The 21,340-nt window shown below is 43.1% G+C and overlaps 3 protein-coding genes across 3 annotated transcripts; 1 reads left to right on the top strand and 2 right to left on the bottom strand.

Moving 5' to 3' along the window:
* The first annotated feature begins 46 nt into the window (after positions 1-46).
* Positions 47-8,663, top strand: selenof (selenoprotein F). The gene is made up of 5 exons (XM_056293336.1): positions 47-183; positions 1,358-1,525; positions 6,470-6,533; positions 7,517-7,566; positions 7,899-8,663. Exons 1-5 carry the CDS (start codon positions 58-60, stop codon positions 8,028-8,030), a joined length of 540 nt encoding a protein of 179 aa, XP_056149311.1. The 5' UTR covers positions 47-57; the 3' UTR covers positions 8,031-8,663.
* A 2,025-nt stretch (positions 8,664-10,688) lies between these two features.
* On the bottom strand, positions 10,689-15,303 carry cldn18 (claudin 18). Its single transcript, XM_056293679.1, has 5 exons — positions 15,084-15,303; positions 12,508-12,672; positions 11,993-12,152; positions 11,322-11,435; positions 10,689-10,889 (listed from the first exon to the last, which is right to left on the bottom strand). The coding sequence occupies exons 1-5, from the start codon at positions 15,301-15,303 to the stop codon at positions 10,793-10,795; spliced, it is 756 nt and encodes a 251-aa protein (XP_056149654.1). The 3' UTR covers positions 10,689-10,792.
* Positions 15,304-19,804: 4,501 nt separating this feature from the next.
* Positions 19,805-20,985, bottom strand: LOC130124085 (transcription factor SOX-14-like). The gene has a single exon (XM_056293478.1). It carries the CDS (start codon positions 20,813-20,815, stop codon positions 20,120-20,122), a length of 696 nt encoding a protein of 231 aa, XP_056149453.1. The 5' UTR covers positions 20,816-20,985; the 3' UTR covers positions 19,805-20,119.
* Between the last annotated feature and the right edge of the window lie 355 nt (positions 20,986-21,340).

Below are 21,340 nucleotides of genomic sequence, written 5' to 3'. Positions count from 1 at the left end.
TTTCCATTTCCATTTGTCACCCTGTTAAGTACCGTTATAAACCCCATGTTAAAATCAATGCCAGGCAGGAAACGGCATCACTTCTGGAATACAAGTGGGTCCTCGGCGTCGTTCCTTAACGAAGCGGTTAGCAAAATGTCGGGAGAGGTGTATCTCCTCTGGCTTCTTTCTCTTATACAAACGGTGAGTTTCTAGACACATATAATAAAATAATTCTTATCATTCCGCAAATAACTGTTTCTTATTTATTTCACCCCGCGGAAGTATTATTGACTGCACCTCTTTAGTTAGCCGTATGCTATTCTTGCGCGCTAATGTCCACATCCTGCTTCTCTGGAAGTCTGAATGACGTGGCCCACCAAATCATACAACGGGTTAGACGCTTCAAATATAAAATACCTACAAACTGGCATTTTAACCAAAATTTGTGTTTGGTAGAAAAAAACCCCAAACAAATGAAGATACCCATGCACAATCGTGGGAAGTTGCTAGTCGTGCCGGCTGCTAAGTAACTTGGCAACATCCCTATAGAGCCGTAACAGTGGAGATAAAAGAAAGTAAATTGAGGGTTATTATCCTAACGGGTCAACTGCGTTTGGTTTTCATTCATGACGTTCAAATCAGATAGACGGATGACAAAACAAAAGTCCTGCCAGGCACTAGAGAGCATCTGTGAATGTAAAGAATAAGCCATGTCACAGGGACAGCTTTTGTAGTTTGTCTGTAAATACACTGCATTTATATAGCGCTTTTCTAGTCTACCAACCACACAAGGCGCTTTACAGTGTATGCCTCACATTCATAGACTTACTTATTTACAAGTTACTACCTTGTAATGAACAAGGATGCAACTACTTAGGGTTGAGGAGATGGAGACACCCATGCTTAATTGAGGCTAGCTAAACAAGTCCTTTAAACACCTCCTGGAAGGCAACTCGGAATATGGTTTTTGTTGTATAGGCCTAAATTATTAAAAATGTTTTTCATTGTTCCTGAAATGAAACTGAAATGCTATCAAGTTACTTTTCTCATCACAGTCTTCTATTTTATAAGCTGTTCCTGAAATGAAACTGAAATGCTATCAAGTTACTTTTCTCTTCACAGTCTTCTATTTTACAAGCTGTCATTTTTAGTTTACATTTCAACTTCAAATCCTCTTGAACTGTAATTGTTGGTGGGTTTTTTTTTTACATTTTTGTCCGCAATGCCATTTCTTGTTGTTGCTCTTTTTCAATACGCTGCACACACATTTCAAAAAGTGGGTAAATATTTTGTCAGTGTTACGTCTCATTTTGTATTTGAATGTATCTTTCTCTCTCCCTCTCTTTCTCTTTCTTTTTCTCCCCCCCGTCCCCAGCTGTCTGCCTATGGTGCAGAGCTGTCATCAGAGGCATGCAGGGAGATGGGGTTCTCCAGCAACCTGCTGTGCAGCTCCTGTGACCTACTGGGGGAGTTCAGCCTTAGTAAGCTCCACCCTGTCTGCGGGCAGTGCTGCCAGCAGGAGGCCCAGATGGAAGCACGCAAGGTAGGGCAAAAAACTGTTTATGTAATAGGAAAACAGAGTGAAATCTCTGGAGATGGACACATTGCCAGGCACAAAGGTAGAAACTAGTTAATTATTAATTAGATATTTTATGACTTACTTCAGTAGGGAGACATTTGTCTAGAGTGGAAATAAGAGTCTCTCTTAGGATAGAAAATCATTTTACAGTAAAAACTAGTCTGTGTTAAGGTAGCATAATAACAAAGTAGTTTTAGCTGATGTTCTTAAGATTAGCAAATCTGGATTTAAGAATCTAGATTGCTTAAATGAAAGAATACATTACAGGGGAAATAGGTCACATCTCAGATAAACTGAACACAATCTCTTGAAGGAATGAACAGGTCACTTGATTGTAAAATAACAGAGGGGAACTGAAAAGCATAACGTGGGTGGTTACCGGGTAGAATCTACTAATACTACTATATTGAACCTAAATCAAACAAGTTTTAAATACCTAATATCCAGAGGGTAAGCATTCACTTGAATTAGAAAAAGTACTGACAAATAAGGATAGACAAATAAGGATGCAGAACAAACTTTTTCCAGGGCTCTGCGCTAACTTTTTTCCCAGAGCTGTACATGTGCTCCTAAATGAAAAAAATTAGAAACACACAAAGAAATTTAGGAGCACAGTGAAAAATGTTCAACTAACACAGATTTTATTGATAAACAATTGATTACATACATTTTTACTGTTTACTGTTGAGAGTGTGTGTGTGTGTGTGTGTGTGTGCGTGCGCGCACGTGCATGTGCACGTACTCTTTCTCCTTGTGTGCAATTTTGATGTGAAAACCAGTGGAGGACTATGAAAGTGGAAGCTCTTAGTATCTAGACGCTAGGCATTGGCCTTAAAACATGAAAACATCTTTGACATAGCTTTTTAAAACACTGAAATGTTGAAACACAGCTAAAATATTGCAAGAACTTTTTAAAACATTTGGGAGTTTTTTAGCCATCTCTTCTGCCAATCAAAGCAGCTGTTGACACAACACTGGTCCACTTTTTGTTTTTTAGCTTGTTACAGTGGATTTAAGAAATGAGATTCCAGAACTAATCATTAAAATACAAAGACCAAACGCTGCTTATTCTGTGATTCTCTCTCTTGCTTGTTCTCTCACACACACTCACACACATTTTATTCGCATTAAATTTATGTCTTTGTGCATGCTCAATAATCCAGGTAAGAAAATCATAGCAAGTTGAATCAGTTCATCTGGACAAAGCGTTTATTGAGACAGAAACGTTTCATCAGTCATCTAAGTGACCTTAGATGAAACATTTCTCTCTCAATAAATGTTGTGTCCAGATGAATTGATTCAACTTTCTGTGATTAAATTAATATTTTCTCCCTCCGCCATCTCCAGTGGACATTGAAGTTACAGTGGGGATCGCGGTAGCTTTGCTAACATTGTTCTCAGCTGCCCTGTTGTTACTGGCCGCCGTTAGCCGCCTCAGTTGAACCTTGCGAAGCCTCGTTATTTAAACCATGCGAATCCCCCTTACCGATTCCTCTTTCTCCCCGTCTCTTTCGCTCAAAGTAAAAATTAATGAGCTTCACTTTTAGTGATGTCCTTGCAATACTTTTTAAATGCGTCTCTCCCTGACTGGACTGACTGACTGAGTGATGAAGGTACACCATTGGTGGTTGCAATCTTTACTCACACACTGTGCTCGTAAATTATTTTTCCAGTTCGCACATATCTATTTTTAGAGGCAAATGCAGGTGAAATAGTCACACTATAGTAGAACCCTGTTTTCAGATTTTTGAATTTGGGTTATTTGAGGTGAAGTGTTCTAGTTGGTCATCCACTGTAGGACTTGGTACTTAATGCAGAGTAATACAATTTTAAGCTGTTCATATGAGTCTAGGTATTGTCTAACTATTTCTTTGATGCTGATATTATCATGTAATCTCTATCTGGACATGTTATCTGGAAAATGAATAATCCGCCTGGCATTTATATGCATTCTTTTTGCCTGCTTTATGATATAATCTCATTTTTCTGATACATTATGCAAAGAAAATATGTGAGGAGGATGTTAGAAAGGCAGTTATTAAAACTGGTAAAATGAAACGATTAAAAAAGAATCCTCATAAGGATAATTTTAATGCCTCGGAGGCAAGTTGTTTCTCTCTCTCTCTCTCTCATTCTTTTTCTCTGTGACTTAGGTTTACGGGGAAATTTTACTGGTTTTCAACCTTATCTGTCTATCTGTGACAGAGATAGCATATAAAAAATGGCTGCCATTGTCCCTGATCATTTCTGCATCTTTGGAGCAGCAGCCACTCCAAAGTGACATATCATGATGTCAGCGGCTGGAAAACTATAGCCTATCAGGGTTTCTAATACTCTAGTCTATTTCTAAAGACACCGTTGAAAAACACATCGTCATTCTCTTGGCTAAGCTAAGTTTACGGTGGTGATAATTAAGTCCTGTAACACTAGCACAGAGGATTTTATGGACGATGATACAGAAGCTAGCATGCAACAATGCATTCTAGTACATGTAGGTGGTGTGGGAAAAACTGAGCAGGAGAACACAGATTTCTCCATCAATGCAGTACACAGTAAGGATTTGATTGCTTCAATTAAGTGCATTACTCATCAGTACTGATTACACATACATGAAACCATGGAAATTGCTTCAATTAAGTGCATTACTCATCAGTACTGATTACACATACATGAAACCATGGAAATTTCCCTTTTAAGGTCTGTCAACCAAGTTACCATTTGATGAGATCTCAAATTTGGTAGTAAAAACCTGTGTGTTGCCAGTTAAGTGCTGATATTGTGTCTGCTGTGCTGGTCATTTAGTAATTTCAAAGGATTTACCTGAACTTGCTCTAATGATGCTTGAGCCAGCCTCTGTGTGCTGACAGAATATTTACTTGTGTAAGTAGGCAAAATACTCTGACTTTTTTTCTCGTGTATTAAGCCTCCAGAGAGTTTGCAGTATATCCTAGCAATGCCACCTTGAACAGTCAAAGGCGTACCTCATTTCACTTTTGGATTATATCTGTAGCTCAGACATCCTTGATTTCTTATTGAGAAGTGGGGTTGACAATTTTCCCCCTCACAGAGTGAAAATGTAATTTGGGAGAGCAATTAACTCTTCAGATGGACTCTTAGTACACCAATCAAAATGGACGTGACAAAGCACATTTTTCTCCAACTGCGATTAGCAATTACCTGCATTCGAATTCTTTTTGCCTTTGCAATTGACATCATTGCCATGTCATTAGACCTGAGAAATGACTAATTGTGCAGCTGAAGAAATTACTGGGACTCAATAAGCACAGATGTCTTAAAAGTTAGTCATTCCTTATTTTGTACTGCCCAGCAAAGCACCTGAGCTTAGCGAACCGCTAGCTCTACCCCTGGGGTACTTCCTTTTCCTCTACAGAGCAGAAAAACCCTCCCATGTCTTGCTGAGACTGCTATTCTACGGTTGGTGACAATAATAAGACAGGCTTCCTTTTTTAAGGGTTTTAAGAGTTACTCCACCTAGAAATATTCCAAACTTAAAGCAATAGAAAATACTGTGAAATTAGTCTTGTAAAATGGTTTGCCTGGTTGTGAAATGCACCTCTATAGGAATTTGACTTATATGCGCCCAAATCATTCCTACTTATCACAACAAACTGGTCAAAAAGGAGAATATTAAATTAAATTGATGTCTTTAGTATCCAACTCTTGCCGTGTTGGAGATTGTTGCTATAACCCTGACAATTTGAATAGGATAAACCTGCTTGAAATTGAAAGCTTGATTTTGATTTTAAACTTGTTTTACCAGGTTCAGCTGGGGGGGGGGGGGTTGTGTATATCACCATATTACATAATTTAACTTTTGTCTACAGCCTCAAGGTTAGGCATAATAATAATGTTAAGTTAGGTTCCTTGCCTTTGTGCTTATTAATAGTAGTTGGACACCAGCTCCGCACAAGACATCGTTTAAGGAGCTACTTACTAATGACCTCAAAACATGAGGAGTTGTATTGCAGACCATACTTAGTGCATGCTTTTGATTTAGAGGTTATTGATGGCAAAACAGTGTTGTTAATTGATATATTTGTTCCCATGTTCCCATTTGATCCAATCTCTGCAAAGCTGGATTATTAAGAGATGAAAAACGAGCTCAGCTTTGCAAGTGTAATTTTATTCGCTGTTTGAAGCTACCAACCAAGCCATTTCTCTCTCACACTCTCCTTACAGCAACAGAGGACATATCATGGCCTTGAAATATTGCCCTGACATTACAGTTATCAATAACTTATTTTATATTGGTGGCAGAGGGATGATTGCAAGTGAACCTCATACATACTCAAATGCATCAGTCCTGCTCCATATGCACAGGCTCATTCTTAAATGAGCTCACCAGAAACTGGCCAGACTCGTTTATGAGTTACACTGTCAATATAGAATTACTGCTCCAAGCCTGGCTCCCCACTACCACTGGGGACACAGCCCCACTCTGTGTTTGAAAAAAAAAAGAAAAAGGCTGTCAAGGCAGGAGGGAACTGTTTGTTCTGATTTTCAAAGGGTAGTCATGGTGGCTTCCCTTTTTTCCCTTCCACATATTGTATACATCAAACACTAATCTCTAGCCCCAGTAGATGATTGTAAAAAGTCTTAAAAGTTATCAGAGGGAAATAATCTTTTTTCTTTTTAGCATTATTTTTTTTTTGTCTTTCTTTTTTTTTGGTGTGTGTAATTAAGTCATCAGTTCTTCACCCTCTTTTTTGTGCTCGCACATAACTACGTGATTTATTACGTGCCATTTAGTGGATGCCTTTATCTATATGGGTGGTCACACATGGAATGCAGCCCCTCTGACCCTTAGGTTATATAGGAAGACATCATGCCACAAAGGCAGACTTCTTAAAGTCTATGGTTTTTATGATGTTGTTCTCCTCTCTATAGCTCTATCCTGGAGCCATCCTGGAGGTCTGTGGATGAAAATTGGGGAGGTTCCCTCAAGTCCAAGGTGAGTGTTTTTGGTAAAACTGGATAACTGGTTAAATTATACAGTGCTTTGTCCGCGGTGGCGTAGCGGTCTAAGCATCGGCTTGGTGTCGATGCAGTTGCCCACTGGGGACTGGGGTTCGCGCCCCGGTCTCGTCAGATCCGACTATGGCCGGACTCGAAGAAGCAGCAATCATTGGCAACGCTGTCTTCGGGAGGGGGGCGGAGTCGGCTTGTGTTCGTCATGTGAATGCGTCTCTGTGTGTGTCGGAAAAACAGTGGTTCGGCTTGGATTCGCCTTGTCACGAAAGTGGGGAGGCGCTTTCCTTCGAGACTGCCGGCCGGAGAGATGCAGTTAGCGAACGCATGCAATGCGCGGGTGGGTGTTTGAATTAAAATAGGGATCAATTGGCCACTAAATTGGGAGAAAAAAGGGAAAAATCAGAAATAAATTTATTTTAAAAAAAAATTATACAGTGCTTTTGTAGTCCTACATCTGTTTTTTATGTTATAATTTTTTATCATGTAGCACAGCATTCGATCTTTGAAAAATTAACTCACATGGGACTCTCTGGAAACTAAAATATGCATCCATTAAGTCTGTACTAAACTGCTGGAAGGTATTAGGCCGTATAATTGGCCGAGAGCTGGATAGCTAATTATCCTTGTATAAAATCACATTCTATGTCTCTCAGGTATGAACCACTTATCTGTCCGGTGTACCATTTGGCTGTGAGGATGCAGTGATGAAGTTAAATGTAGCTCCCCTAGTGTGCTCTTTCAGCTCTGGAGTGCTGTTTGTGCCATATGGCTGTAATTTGTTGACCCTAACTGTAGCAATCCTGTATTCGCAACTGTCTCATGTCTATTTGCGAGATATATTCAGGAGGGCTTGCAGTTGTCACTAATGACAATCCCCAGTACCAAAATAGAAAGGTTAATTGACTAATTGCCTCCACAATAATGTGTTGACATTTGTCTTGCCTGTGTTCTTAATCTCCTCAGCTTTTGTCAGGAGCGAAAAGCCGAAGATGTTCAAAGGTCTTCAAATCAAGGTATTGGCAGTTAATTATGCTGTTGATTTTCTTTGTGTGAGGCCTAATAAGATTTCCTAATTAGACAAACTTCAACATTAACATAGACGGTCACTCAGGAAGAAAATGACAATGAAGAAAATGTTGTGATGACAGATATAAACCGGATTATATCTCACTGTGATAATTATATTTTTTGTTTAGCAATGTAGTAGTTGGTATGCAGCGAGTATGTTCGCTTAGATTTTAGACTTTAGAGGGACAACTGTTCCAGAAGTCCCTCTCCTGCTGTCCCTCTCATGCCATCTCTATCTGTCTCTCTTTCCCACTCACCCACTCGCATGTGTCATCAGTACGTGAGAGGCTCCGACCCTGTGCTAAAGCTTCTGGACGACAACGGGAACATTGCTGAAGAGCTCAGCATCCTCAAGTGGAACACAGATAGTGTGGAGGAATTCCTGAGCGAGAAGCTGGATCGGATATAGATGCTTGTGTCCAATTTCCTTTAAAAAAAAAACTATTAATTTCTTTGGTTAAATATCTACCACTTTGTACTAAGAGATCCGGCTTGATGGTTGGTAATTGGGTGACTGTGCTCCAAAGACTGTTTTTGTATCAGAAAATTGCAAACTTCATGTTTAGATGGCACCAAATAATGTCTTCAAGAATGTAAAACCACACAATCTAAGTTTTTTTTTAGCACCCACCTGTGTGATGCAGGGCAGCCATTCTGAATTTTTTGGAATCAGTGGGAACTGTAAAGCCTTCCTTTACAGTTAATCTTAATCTATGGATGTTTTCTATCCCCCCTCTAGTTTGTGAAGATATCCTCGTGTATGATTTTTTTTTTTAGAATGCTTATCGTTGTCAACGATAGGATAATTGTAATGTGAGAGTTAGTGAATCCTAGTTACCATCCAAATGCGGAGTCCTGTACTGAGGCACACTTTAGTGAAGACCTCACAGTAAACCAGGTTTGGGATGTGAGGCCTGATGTACGTTGTGACCCTCGGAGCATTGCGCTTTGGAGTGAAACTGGATTTGTTGTGTGTATTTGAGCGAGTGAGATGGGAGGGGAAATATGCAACAATAAACAATATTTTTTTCTTGTGTTCGTAGTAAGGTATACTTTATTTTATGGAAAATGTATACTTCGTTGTAAGGCACGAATACATGGCATTAATAAATTGGTCTTGTACACGCTGATTGAATTGAAGTCAAACAGGTAGTTTTCCCTGACATCTAGTGGACTCAACGGGAGTCGCAAGTCCAGCAAAATTATGACGTAGGACTTGAGCGCTTTCGTTGTTCTGAGAGTTGGAAGTTCAGATACAGACACATTTGTAACAGTTAATAAAATCCTATAGAGCTGTTCATTATTGACAGCTGATATTAATAAAGAGACTTATTCAACTCAGCCTTAATTAGACCACGTGCCCTCTCCTACAATTGGTGTGCTGGTCCTTCATTTGACGTCCTGTAAAAGGCGTTGCTGTGAAAGGTGACAGAGATTTTATTGTAAACTAGTTTGAAATTATCTCCTACGGCCGTTGGAGCAATTTTATTTTCTTTGTAGTCATGTAGTTATGACTCGTACTTTGGGCTGTGTTTATTCCTTTCGTCATGCTTTGTTAGAAGGGTAGAGCAGGTGAATTATCCGACCACACCTTCTGTTCCCCCTTTACTAAACGAGTTTGCACAACGCCGTGCAAGCGGCTGACGTATTTAAAGGGAAAATTCGAGCCCCGTTTTCCCCGTTGTTGGGAGTCAAACCGAGCGATGGGTTACAAAATCTTATGAATTGATTCAGTATTGAGCAAGCCATCGTGTCAGCCAACTGCTGAGCAGCAGGCTGTAATGTAGAGAGCAAATAGTGCCTCGCCGAATGTGGTTGACTAAAAGAGATGTTGAGAAGAGTCTAAAGAGCTTCAGCCACAATGTTAATCATGAAATTATATTAACCCAGTTCTAACCCGGAGCAGAAGGCTCATCCCGCAAGGAGTTGTGGCTAGAAGACAACAGTGGACACAAGTGCAAAAAAAATAAAAAATAATAAAAGTTGATCACTGCGCCGGCTGACTGTGCTGGGGCTGTGTTTTCATAAAGGAAGGTAATTTCGGACAATTCTCAAAACATTCAAAATCGGTTGGTGCCAAAAACACCTGCTTTGGGCGACATTATTTGGCGGGCGCCATTGCCCTGAAGGGAGGAGTACATCGACCGCTGCTAGCTTGCACAGTACTGAATCAATTTAAAAACCAGGGTTTTTTTTTCTAAAAATGGAAAAACAGGGCCTAGGTTAAAAGATAACAGAATTTCCATTTAATGACACAACGGCTCGCAGTTGGAATCTTGACTTTCTCAGCTCGTTACCATTTCTATCTTCTATCAGCAGTCACCTGAAGCTAAAGGGCGTGGTGAAGCTAGAAGCTAATCTTCAACTTGTTCATTTTAGCCAAGTAACTTTGCATATTTGTCTTGTTGCTCGACATAAACATAAATATATTAAATACACATGTACAAAACATAAATATATTGAATTAACAGAGCATCCAGGGGTCTATAACCTCGGCAGTCGTTTGTGGTAGCATTACATTATAACGTACACGAATAAGTAGACACGTTAGCTCTCGGCTAACGGGTCGGACCCTTTAGCCGACTGGTTAAAGTTGTCGCTTGAGGAGCGGGAGACACGGGTTCGCGTCCCGGCTGCCTGCAGTTTCTGTGGTTGCCCCTCGAATTCGCTACAATATATTGGATTTTCTACTAATGTCGATGAGCTCTTTAAGGCGACTGAAGTGTGATTGAGTTTCTTGGTAAAGACTTAACACTGTTGGGAAATGCGATAATGATTTGACGCACCCATTTGAAAATTAACTTTTTATTTTCAAAAATCTGTACAAATATGATTGAATAAAAACAACACAAAGCAGATAAAAGTAAACAATTCAAGCTGCAAACACAGTAGCTGAGCATTTACGTGTAACCTACGAAATGTATGAAAGCGGTTTTCTTGTTCTTGACAGAACTTTATAACGCCTATTTAAAACCAGTGTTGTGTGGTAAAACAGAGAAAACACACCACGCAAGGGTCCAGTCCTACTTCAAGACAATATGGTTGTGTGAAAATGGCTGTGTCTGGGTACAGCATACGACCTCAACCTGCCAAACTTAATGTACACGAAAAGACAACGGCAGCATTTTCTAAGAAAGCAAAACTTGTTGAGACGTGGTGGTGTGACGGGAGTTATACATATTTCTGGTCTCTCCTTCCTCCCTCTGAATGGTGGTCATCGTTGTCAGGTTTGCTGTGGGATTGTGCTTTGTAAGCAACTCCTGGGTAACTGAAAGTCAAGAAATGACAGTGGACGATTTTAAGGGACACATCTGTTTCCTGTATCCCCTGTCTAGTCAAATCCTCAACAACAGGTGTTACGGAGAGGCAAAGACTGTAAGATAAAGCGCTAGATAAACACATATGTCAACGCACAGATGTTGCTGTGGACTGCATGGACTTCATGTTATGACTGCTACACAATAGCACATTTTGCTACATTTACTCTATAATTAGATTATGTCAGAGTAGTTTTACTGAGAAATACCATTTTTGACCATGATGATGATGATTATTATTGTACAAAATGCCTATTAAGTTATATTACCCAACATTCACAGAGGCGGGCTGCACTACAGTACTGACGCTAGATATATTAAGAATACATTTTAGAGGAAGGGGTCGACAGAGGTCATCAGTGTAGTTCTGTGAGGGGACTGACCGTGATTTGTCATTTTCTACCATTCCTCTGAAAGCCAGAGATTTCAGAATGCCTCCCACCAGCAGGACACCCCCTCCTATCCAAGCTACAAACAGTGCTGGGCCAAATGTGAATCTGGTGTAGATACAGAAACACCACACTTCGTAAATGTGCAGGAGAAAGCAAAATGCACTGTAAAACTGTTCATTTTTTACTGCCACTAATGACAATGATACTATAACAATACTTAGCTAATAATAACATAATAATAATAATAATAACAGCAATGATAATAATAATAATAATAATAATAATAATAATAAAAATAATAAAAATAATAATAATAATAATAATGATAATAACTCTTTGTATAACAGTTTGCTGCAGAAGTTAAAAACAAAGCTGTAGTTGGGAGGGTGCTGTGTAAATTCAAACCACAGTTAAGGTAAAGGCTGAAGGAAGTTGTTTGGGTTAACTACAGTGTTAATACCGACCCTGGTTTGGTTAAGGGTCATCTGTGTGTGTGTGTGTGTGTGTGTGTGTGTGTGTGTGTGTGTGTGATTTCCTGCTGGTTGGCCTCGAGAACAAAAATAACTTTATATATATATATATATATATATATATATATATATATAAGACCATTTATACAGAATAGAAGATTGTAAAAATATACAAAATAACCCGTGTCCTACCTGGGCATCCCTCCCATTCCTCCTATCCCTCCTTCCATCCCTCCCATGCCCCCTCCCATCCCTCCCATCCCACCCCCGCCGGAGTTCAGATAGGAGGACATCCTGAAACTGGCCACGATCTGATTGGCATAGATAGAAGCTCCTGCAATCCCACAAATACCTGAAGGATAGGATAGATAAGTAGCGAGCAGGAGATGAAGAGGACAGAAGGATGTAGTGTTTTTCTCTTGTTCGTTTTATCCATTCCAGTTTTTTCTCAACTACACACAAAGGAAACTGCAAACTACACATTTGGCCAAAAACAAGCTTTCATAACTACAAACAGGATAAGTAGAAGACCATTGCAAAGCGACTCCAAATGACTTCGTATAAAAGTGCCCTGCTGATGACAATGTTGCTTACATTTTTTTTTAGAAACATCATAGATGTTATCTTGTCTGAGGGTGTCTCGAGAGTCTGCTGATTTAACCGGCGAATACTTTTCAAAAGCTATGTCTGTAAGTTTTGACTCTCACCCGCCACAATGAACATGATGCCAGCGGTGAGGCTCATCTTGGCTTTGGTGGTGTCTTCCATGGTGTTCATCTTGAGGCATTGCAGGGAGAAAGCTGATATCAACGCCCCAAGCACACCCACCACCACACCTACTACCATGAGGGCCCGCACCGCCTGGAAGCTGCCTGGAGGACAGTGCAAAGACAGATGCAACATATTAAACATGTTAATGATAGAGAAATAACATGTTACATTTGGTAGGACACTGAATGGGGTAGACTGCAAAACTAAAAGGGGGCACGGGTCCCTTTTCTGATGGGGCCAGATTTGACAAGAATACAAATAGGCTTTAATTGGAACAAGCTGCAGAGAGATATTCAACTTTTCAATTTTTTTTTATTATTATATAGGACCCCCCACCCCCCATTTTCTCCCCAGTTGTATCCGTCCAATTACCCCACTCTTCCGAGCCGCCCCGGTCGCTGCTCCACCCCCTCTGCTGATCCGGGGAGGGCTGCAGACTACCACATGCCTCCTCCGATACGTGTGGAGTTGCTAGCTGCTTCTTTTCACCTGACTGTGTGGAGTTTCACCAGGGGGATGTAGTGCATGGGAGAATCACGCTATTCCCCCCAGTTCCTCCTCCCCCCTGAACAGGCGCCCCGAACGACCAGAGGAGGCGCTAGTACAGCGACCGGGACACACACCCATATCCGGCTTCTCACCCGCAGACACAGCCAATTGTGTCTGTAGAGACATCCAACCAAGCTGGAGGTAACATGGGGATTCGAACCAGCGACCCCCGTATTGCTAGGCAACGGAATAGACCACCATGCCAGCCGGACGCCCTACTTATTCAACCTTAATAAATCCCAGACTGAAGAAAAAACGTGGACGAGCTCCTCCAATCAGTGACATGCGCCACACAACACAAGCATCCTTATACAGAGAAGTTGCCGCTGTGCATCATTATGTCACAAGGTGTTACCCTTCCACAAATGATTTTTCATGCACTTCATTTAATACCGCCATGAGATGTCAATTCTCCCTGGTACACTCTTTCAACCCGCCCTTTGCCTGTTGTTTGCTCTGTGCCTGATAAGCGGGGTGACTAATGCTAGGGCAGGCTGGCCATTATGGCGCTAACGCAAACACTGATACGAGGGAGACTTGTCAGGAGTTTGTTTGAGGAAAGAGGATGGAAACTGGGAACAAGGGAAAAGAAACACACATCAGACTGGTATGAGATGATAATTATCTCGTGTAATAAAGTTTTATGACACGTTTTAGCACCTGCACTAGCTTAATTGCATTTATTATCAAATTTTGAAGTGTTTGCCAATGTCCCAGTGGGAAAACTTTACTCCGCCCAAAATCGCAGTCAAACTAAAACCCACACCTAACTAACTAGCGGATTTATTTCAAAATTGCACATAATAGTGGCATACACAGACTATTGGAAATAAAGTCGAAGAAAAATTTAATAAAAAAAATGTTCATCCCTCTGTTGCAAAGTTGTTTAATCTGCGCATGTGTGTCCCCCCCCCCCCAAAGTCTTTCAGATGAATGCATCGGCCAAGGTATATCCCAGCTAAGGGATGCCTTATTAGAAATATTTCTATTGTGGAGACAAGTTTCGTAGACTAGAGTCAAAGGGACGGACGAGGAAGCGTCCTAACAAGGTGAGAACACACTGGTCGAAGTCCACCAACCCCCAAACCACACAATGGATTCGACAACTTCAGCTCCTCGCGAGTCATAAAATCAAACATCCCACAACATCTCTAGGGTCAGTAAACAGGGTATCACACTATTCATATTCCCAAACCCCTCGTATGTCCTTTATTACCCCCCCCCCCGTAAAATACATCCCCTGTCTGCTCCGCTGTCAGGAACACTCAACAGGGGAAGACTGGCGTCTCATTCGACTTGCACTTTTATGTGCTTGAGTAAACAGCCTCGTATGATGCATTTCATACAATTTACGTGTTACTCGATATGTTACGGCGGCGTGGGTGAGGGAGAGGAAGTGATTCGTCCTGATGCCTCTGCATGGGGTTCACACCCTGACGCCCAGCGATGAGGATGCAGCTCCTCTGATGGCCTCTTATGCAACACACAAGGTGAAGCTAGACGCGACACCCATGTTCTGCAGCTGTAAAGGCGGTGAGAAACGACGGGAGATATATTTTATCGGCCCGTTCAGTTCCTATGACGTATGATTGTGGAAATGGAAACTTCATCTGTCTGTAAAAGTAAGCAACCTCTCCTTAAACTGTCTTTGTGAAGGCAAAGCCAAGCGGTCACTGGATTATGTGTGAGTGGTTGACCAGCTAGATGGATGTAGCTGCAGCACCCTGGTTGATTTTGTTGTAATGGTTCATAAGCACTGGGCTAACAAGGAAGTAAACCAAATCAGGATGTGAATGGTACACGCACTCTCTGAAGTCGGTGTCAAATTCATTGCCACAGGAACGGCAAAATTTTTGTTTTTCTCGCTGACATCAAAAATGATATAGCCCTGAACCAGCCTACGTTAAGGTGCCAATAAGCATGTGAACCCAGTCAAGGGTGAATCCAAGCCCTCTCTCCTTACCTGCGAAGCCCAGGAGGCCGTAAAACGGTCGGCACTCTGTGAATCCGGAGGATTCGGTCTCACAGTCCCGCCAGAGGCCCTTGTAAGTGTAAATGGATGTCACCACATCCTGCTGCCTGTCCTTGATACTCCAGTTGTTCATGGTGGTGGCCGCGATGAGGGCGGCTGCGCCGATAATGCCTAAAACGAATCCGGCGTTCTGGAGAACCGAAGACCCCATGCTCGTCTCCTCCTCGGTGCGTCAGGGAGAGTGTGTGATAGGGAGTACGTGTACACACCCGGTGTGCGAGGTGGTGTGTGTCCAGTTCAAAATGTTGAAGAGTTTCTGAAGTTGAGCTGATGGTCCAGTGCTGAGGAGGAGTGCGAGCGTTTGGTAGAGGAAGGGGTGAAACCGAGAAGGATGTATATGAGGTTTGGTGGTGGCAGCGACGACGCGATGGAGGTTTTTGGGTGGGGTCAGCTGGCCTCCACCCCGTCGGTGATACAGCTGCCTGCGCGCGCAATCATCACGTTCACATGCACGCTTCTGGGTCGGTTGTGTTGAGGGGTGTGGACACAGTGGCGATAGGTACACCTGGCACCTTTCATGAGAACTAACTGTCGAGAGTGTAAATGTAAATACAGAAACCTGAATCACTCCCTCCATAGGGCCCAAATTGACCCCTGGTTGGTTGGGCCTGTGTGTGAGTGTGTGTGTGTGTGTGTGTGTGTGTGTGCGCAGTGGAACATACATCCTTAGAATGAGGAAAAACACCCTGATTAACAAAACAAGCTGTGAAAGAAATGTGGATGCACCAACAGGGTGCAGACATGCCAACATACATACACACCATAATCGGGTAGAAGGGCAGACACCGAGGCAGACAGGGGTGACTAAACGGCTTTGTTCATTTGGGTTGTGGAGACAGGTTCTCAGTTTTGACGCACTTCAGAGCAAAACCTGATGATCTAAATCAGGCCTCAAGGTGGTTTTCAGCATAACAGAAGTATATTGCAGAGTGGGACACAAGTCAGATGAACTATACAGTACTTTATTTGATCCCCGTTGGCAAGCTCCTGATTCTTGGCCTTCATCAGAAGTTCAGACGACAGGTTCAGCTACGGAGCAGTGCACCTGCTGGTAGAAACTCAGCAGCTCAAAGACACTTCAGCAGGGTCGATGCTAGCTAAACAGGTACTCGAGCTGAAGGACATGCATCCAACTTATGTCAACCTGCTGGCCGGGGTGACCTACGCCAGAAATGTTCTGGTCCAAAGCCTCTAATTAATCGATTAATTATTAACCCCGTACAAAAAAGTAAAAACAAAACCAAAATTTAACTAACCAAAATTTAGCTTAGCTTAACTTTTAAGTTGTTGATGAAAAAAAAAAGTTTAAGTTAACTTAGTTAAGTTAAAGTTAAGTTAAGGTAAAAGTGCTTTAAAATTAATTAGTGATGGATCAACTAATTGTGACTGTGTTGCAGTGTTTGGTTTTACGGAAGGTGAATGTTTGGGCACTTATACATGGAGGTGTGCAGATCTGGGATCAGTGTTCAGCTCATGTTACTGTATGAACCTGGCCATCGCCACGCATGACGCACCGTATTGAATAACAGGAAGACAAGGTATGGTTGTTTCAGTGTGACGGCTCACCGCCTCCAGCGAACTATTTCCATGATTCAAGTTTCGGCCCTTATCACTCGGTCAACAGTTGGGCAGGAGAGAAGGTTCTATTCTTCTCTTATCGCAGGTATCCCGCTCTGACCAACACCCGCGCGCTACTTGGACCAAACACACACCGGTAGCTCCGTTCATCGATGCCCTCCTCCACCCTCGGTTTTTGGTTCTTGTTTCCTTTGCATCCCCCCCCCCAAACTCTTCCTTTCATTAGAAGACCAACAGTCATTTTGCCAGCAGCTTCTGGGGAATTCAAATAATCAAAGTCAATTAAAGTGGCTGGGACACAAAAGCCCTGCCATGACAGAGATTATTGGGTTTTTTTTCTCCCCTTCATTTTCACATTTGAATATGAAGGAAGTAATTACTGCCACTGTCAAACGCATGACATCTAACAGAGGCAAACAAAAAAAAAACTTTTCTCATATTGGGCCAATATTTCACGATATTATTACACGAACAATCATGGTGATCTGGTCGTGAGCGTAATAAATGAATGAATACAAAAAAGTGAGAGCTGTATTTTGTTGCATTATTGGAGCATCTCTAAAACATTACACCCACTAACCTCATACACTCAAAAGAATACAGCAAGTGATTCATCAAAAACTATGGGTTTATGTGTCGGCTATAGCCCAAATTCACAAGATAGCCCTGAAGGGCTTCACAATCAGAAAAGAAAGCCGCTTTATTTTGTCATTGTCTTCTTACAATGAATGTGTTTTCTGCATTTAACCCAGCCTATTGTATAGGAGCAGTGGGCAGCTGCAGCACCCGGGGACCAACTCCAGTTCTTCTTCCCATTGCCTTGCTCAGGGGCACAGACAGGAGTATTAACCCTAACATGCATGTCTTTTTGATGGTGAGAGGAAACCAGAGCACCCAGAGAAAACCCATGCAGAACATGTAGACTCCACACAGAAAGGACCTGGATGGCCTGGGGTTCGAACCCAGGACCTTCTTGCTGTGAGGGAACAGTGCTAACCACTGGGCCACCATGCTGCCGACAATATATGGAACCCTTTATACTGGGACCCTAGACCCAAATGAATAAAAACTCCAAGACAAACCTTATCAGGAAAAAAATATAGGAGAAACCTCAGGAAGAGTAACGGAGGAGGGATCCCTCTTCCAGGACGGACAGTCATGATATACAGGTGTTGAATGCACAGAATACACAAAAAATAACAGAATTATAATGTATCATCATAGAGTACACACAGAGCATGGTGCTGTAGAATACATACGGTTAATGCATAACATTTAGCAAATTTAAATGTGCTGGGTAATAAACTTGTAAAGAGAGTGCAAGGCAAATTTAGTAATTTAGTGAATCTGTGTCCATCCAATATCCTGTCAGATGCACTGAAGAGCCGATGGGACCCTGCACCACAAACCCGCTCTGCTCAGTGGGGCCCTGCAGAGAGAATAGACCATCTCCACATGAGGCGAGGCAGACTTCCAACCAGCATTCGCACAGAGAGAGAAAGAAGAAGAGAGAAGTGATGAGAGTGATTCTGAAGTTGTCACAGCTAAAACAAAGAATATGAAAGCAAGTTTTAAACAAGAACAGCACAAATGATAGCATAAATCTCCAGGAGGGTGGGAGTGTGTCCAAGCGAAAACAGGATGCATCCCAAACAGGCTCCGAAGTCATCGGGAGGTCGAAAGAGAGAGATGATCCATGGTCATCAAACAGTCCATAAAGGAAGAATTTATCCTGGAAAGTGCGCACCAGAGAGAGAGCGAGAGAGAGAAAGAGAGAGAGCGAGAAAGAAAGAAAGAGACAGAGCAAGAGAGAGAGAGAGAGAGATGATCCATGATCATCAGACAGTCCATAAAGGAAGAAAATTTGTCCTGAAAAGCTTGTGCGAGAGAGAGAGAGACAGACAGACAGACAGACAGACAGACAGACAGACAGACAGAGACAGAAACAGATAGAGAAAAAAGAGATAGAGGGGGACTGGTGCACAAGATGGGTTCACACGTGTTCAGAGATGCAAACAGAAGGTTAGGACGGTGCAATGCATTCAGAAAGTTGAGGAACATTCTCGTTGGTAGGACAAAACCAAGAGATTACTGCTAAGACCTACAAATGAACTGAGACCGAGACCCTCCCTAAAGAGGATAGCTGTAACTGCTCAGAAGGAAGTCAAACTACCAAAGAAATAAGACAACTAGTTGAAGGCTAATGAGAAAAGATGGGTTTTCAGATTAGATGTGAAAGAGTCTACCGAGTCAGATCCTCTGATGGTGGCAAAGAAAGGAGGAGCGGTAAGAGAAGGCTCTGCAGCCTGCAGACTTCTGTTTACCTCTGGGGACAGAGAGGAGGCCTGCACACTGAGAAGCTACATAAAGCCGCATAAGATCTGACAAATATGAGGGGGCAAGCCCATGAAGTATCTTATAGGTTAACAGCAGCACCTTAAAGTCAGATCTAGCATGAATGGGTGGCCAGTGGAGGGAAATATGCCCAAACTTTTTTTTGTTTTAGTTGACATTCTAGCAGCAACATTTTGGACCAGCTGAAAGTTTTTAGTGCTAGCACGTGGCAGGCCGGAGGGGGAATTAAAGGACATGGCAGTAATCTAATCTGGATGAGACAAAAGCATGGGTCAGGATGTCAGCATCGGCCATGGACAGGATAGGAGATCTTGGCGATTTCGTCTGATGTGAAATTCAAAAGATAGAGGTTGATGAAAAACAACACCAAGATGTTGGAGGCTGTGGAGCTTGGGGGGAGACCACACAGTTCTCGGTCACACAGGTGACTTTGCCTTGCATCTCCGCTCCACTGCCGCAATACACGGTCATGTGTGAGCTATTATTACAACACAACAGACTTCAGCAACAAGGCAAAACAATCTTCTATAAACTTTTTCTTTTAATTCTCAGTCTAAAGGTCAAATTCAAACATTTTCACATGCCGCCGTTCCGATGCAAGATGAAGCCCACAAAGCAGTGTCAGCCCCCCCCCCCCACTTTCTAAATTATCTAAGTAAATACAAACAGAAATGATAAACATAAAAAAATTATTCCTCTTGCGTCTTGTGGCCATTAGAAATACACTTTGGTGGAATCCAGCCTAAAGCTTCAGTCTCTTGATTTCTCACCATGTGGATGTTGATAAAGTTCTGAGCTGCCCCACTAAACAGTGTTGGAGGTGATCCTAAACCAGTTTCACTAACACGGAGCATCACTGTGTCCCAACAGCAACGACTCCACGGAGACACGAGGAAGTTTGCCCCACTTCTTCACTTGGCAGTAGGCTACGTTTACACATGATATATGAACAACTACAACTCGGACACAGAGGGGCAATCTTCCGCCCAGTCTTTGCCCCCAGTCAAGTCAATGCCACGTCCGAGTGGACTTCGTTACGCGTTGGAGCTTGGTGAAGTGTACGAGTCCATCCCCGTCTTGCTCATCCCGCCCGGGAAGAGGATATAGGCGACGTGGGGTTGTAGACCGGCCGCGGGCCAGGCGTTACAGTTACACGGCACCACGTATCCCGGGCTAGCGGGGGGCGGATGCTGACCGGGGCACCCCAGGCTCCCCATCGTCCCGGTCTGAAACCCGAACGCGTGCGCGTAGGGCACGGCACCGGCCGCCATGGGTACTTCCGAGAGACGCTGGACGGCTCCGGAGCCGAACTGAGCAACCGGGTCGAAAAGCGGATACGGGGACGACGACGCGAGGGGTAGCAAAGCCCTGCAGGACTTCTCCGCGAGGAACGAGTCGGCGGGAAAGCCTTTCCAAGTCTCCGCCGCGTCTCCGAAGAAAGGCAGGGGGAAGACGAAGCGGTCCCGTTTCGCGGAGCTCCTGGGTTTGCGCCGCGGTCTGTATTTGTAGTCGGGGTGCTCCCTCATGTGCTGCACGCGCAGCCTCTTCGCCTCGTCGATGTACGGCCGCTTGTCCGCGTCGGGCAGCAACTTCCACTCCGCGCCCAGCCTCTTGCTGATCTCCGAGTTGTGCATCTTGGGGTTTTCCTGGGCCATTTTCCGCCGCTGGCCTCTGGACCACACCATAAAAGCGTTCATGGGTCTCTTGATATGATCGAGAGGTTTTTCCATCTCAAGAGCACGCGTGGCGTCAAACCCAAAGTGGGTTCATTAACATCCACCTGTGCTTAAATGCCCATGCCGATCTCGTGCGTAACAGGCAAGATGGCGCGCCGGCGGACGCGTCCCGCAGAGGGAGTCAGTTGCGGCTTAAATATTTATTCCGTGCATTTGGAGACAGAATCGCGTATTCCACAGGCAGTCACGACCATGTAGCCTGTAAGCGGAGGGAAGGAGAAAACCGGAGGAGCACAAACCGAGGGGCGCATGAATGGAAGTAGTGCCAAGTTGGAAGCTTATTATACATGGTGCTTACCACCCATCACCAACCACAACCGCCGCACCGAGCCAAGCCAATGGGAGTAAGAGAGCGCACGATAATCCCTTCTCCAAAAAAAAAGAAGTAGCGGTGCCTTAATTCTGAGATACCTTTTATTCTTCTTAAAAAATTAACCTCTCCAAATCTCTGTCGAGGCCAGCGGAGATGATCAAGATGTGCCTTTTGTTGACACAAACAAGCTCCGTCACATGTTTCAG

The sequence above is a fragment of the Lampris incognitus genome, chromosome 14 (assembly GCF_029633865.1).
Source record: "Lampris incognitus isolate fLamInc1 chromosome 14, fLamInc1.hap2, whole genome shotgun sequence".
In the NCBI taxonomy this organism is placed as follows: Eukaryota; Metazoa; Chordata; class Actinopteri; order Lampriformes; family Lampridae; genus Lampris; species Lampris incognitus.
Note: the sequence above shows the minus strand (reverse complement) of the source record. Positions and strands in the feature narration are given on the sequence as shown.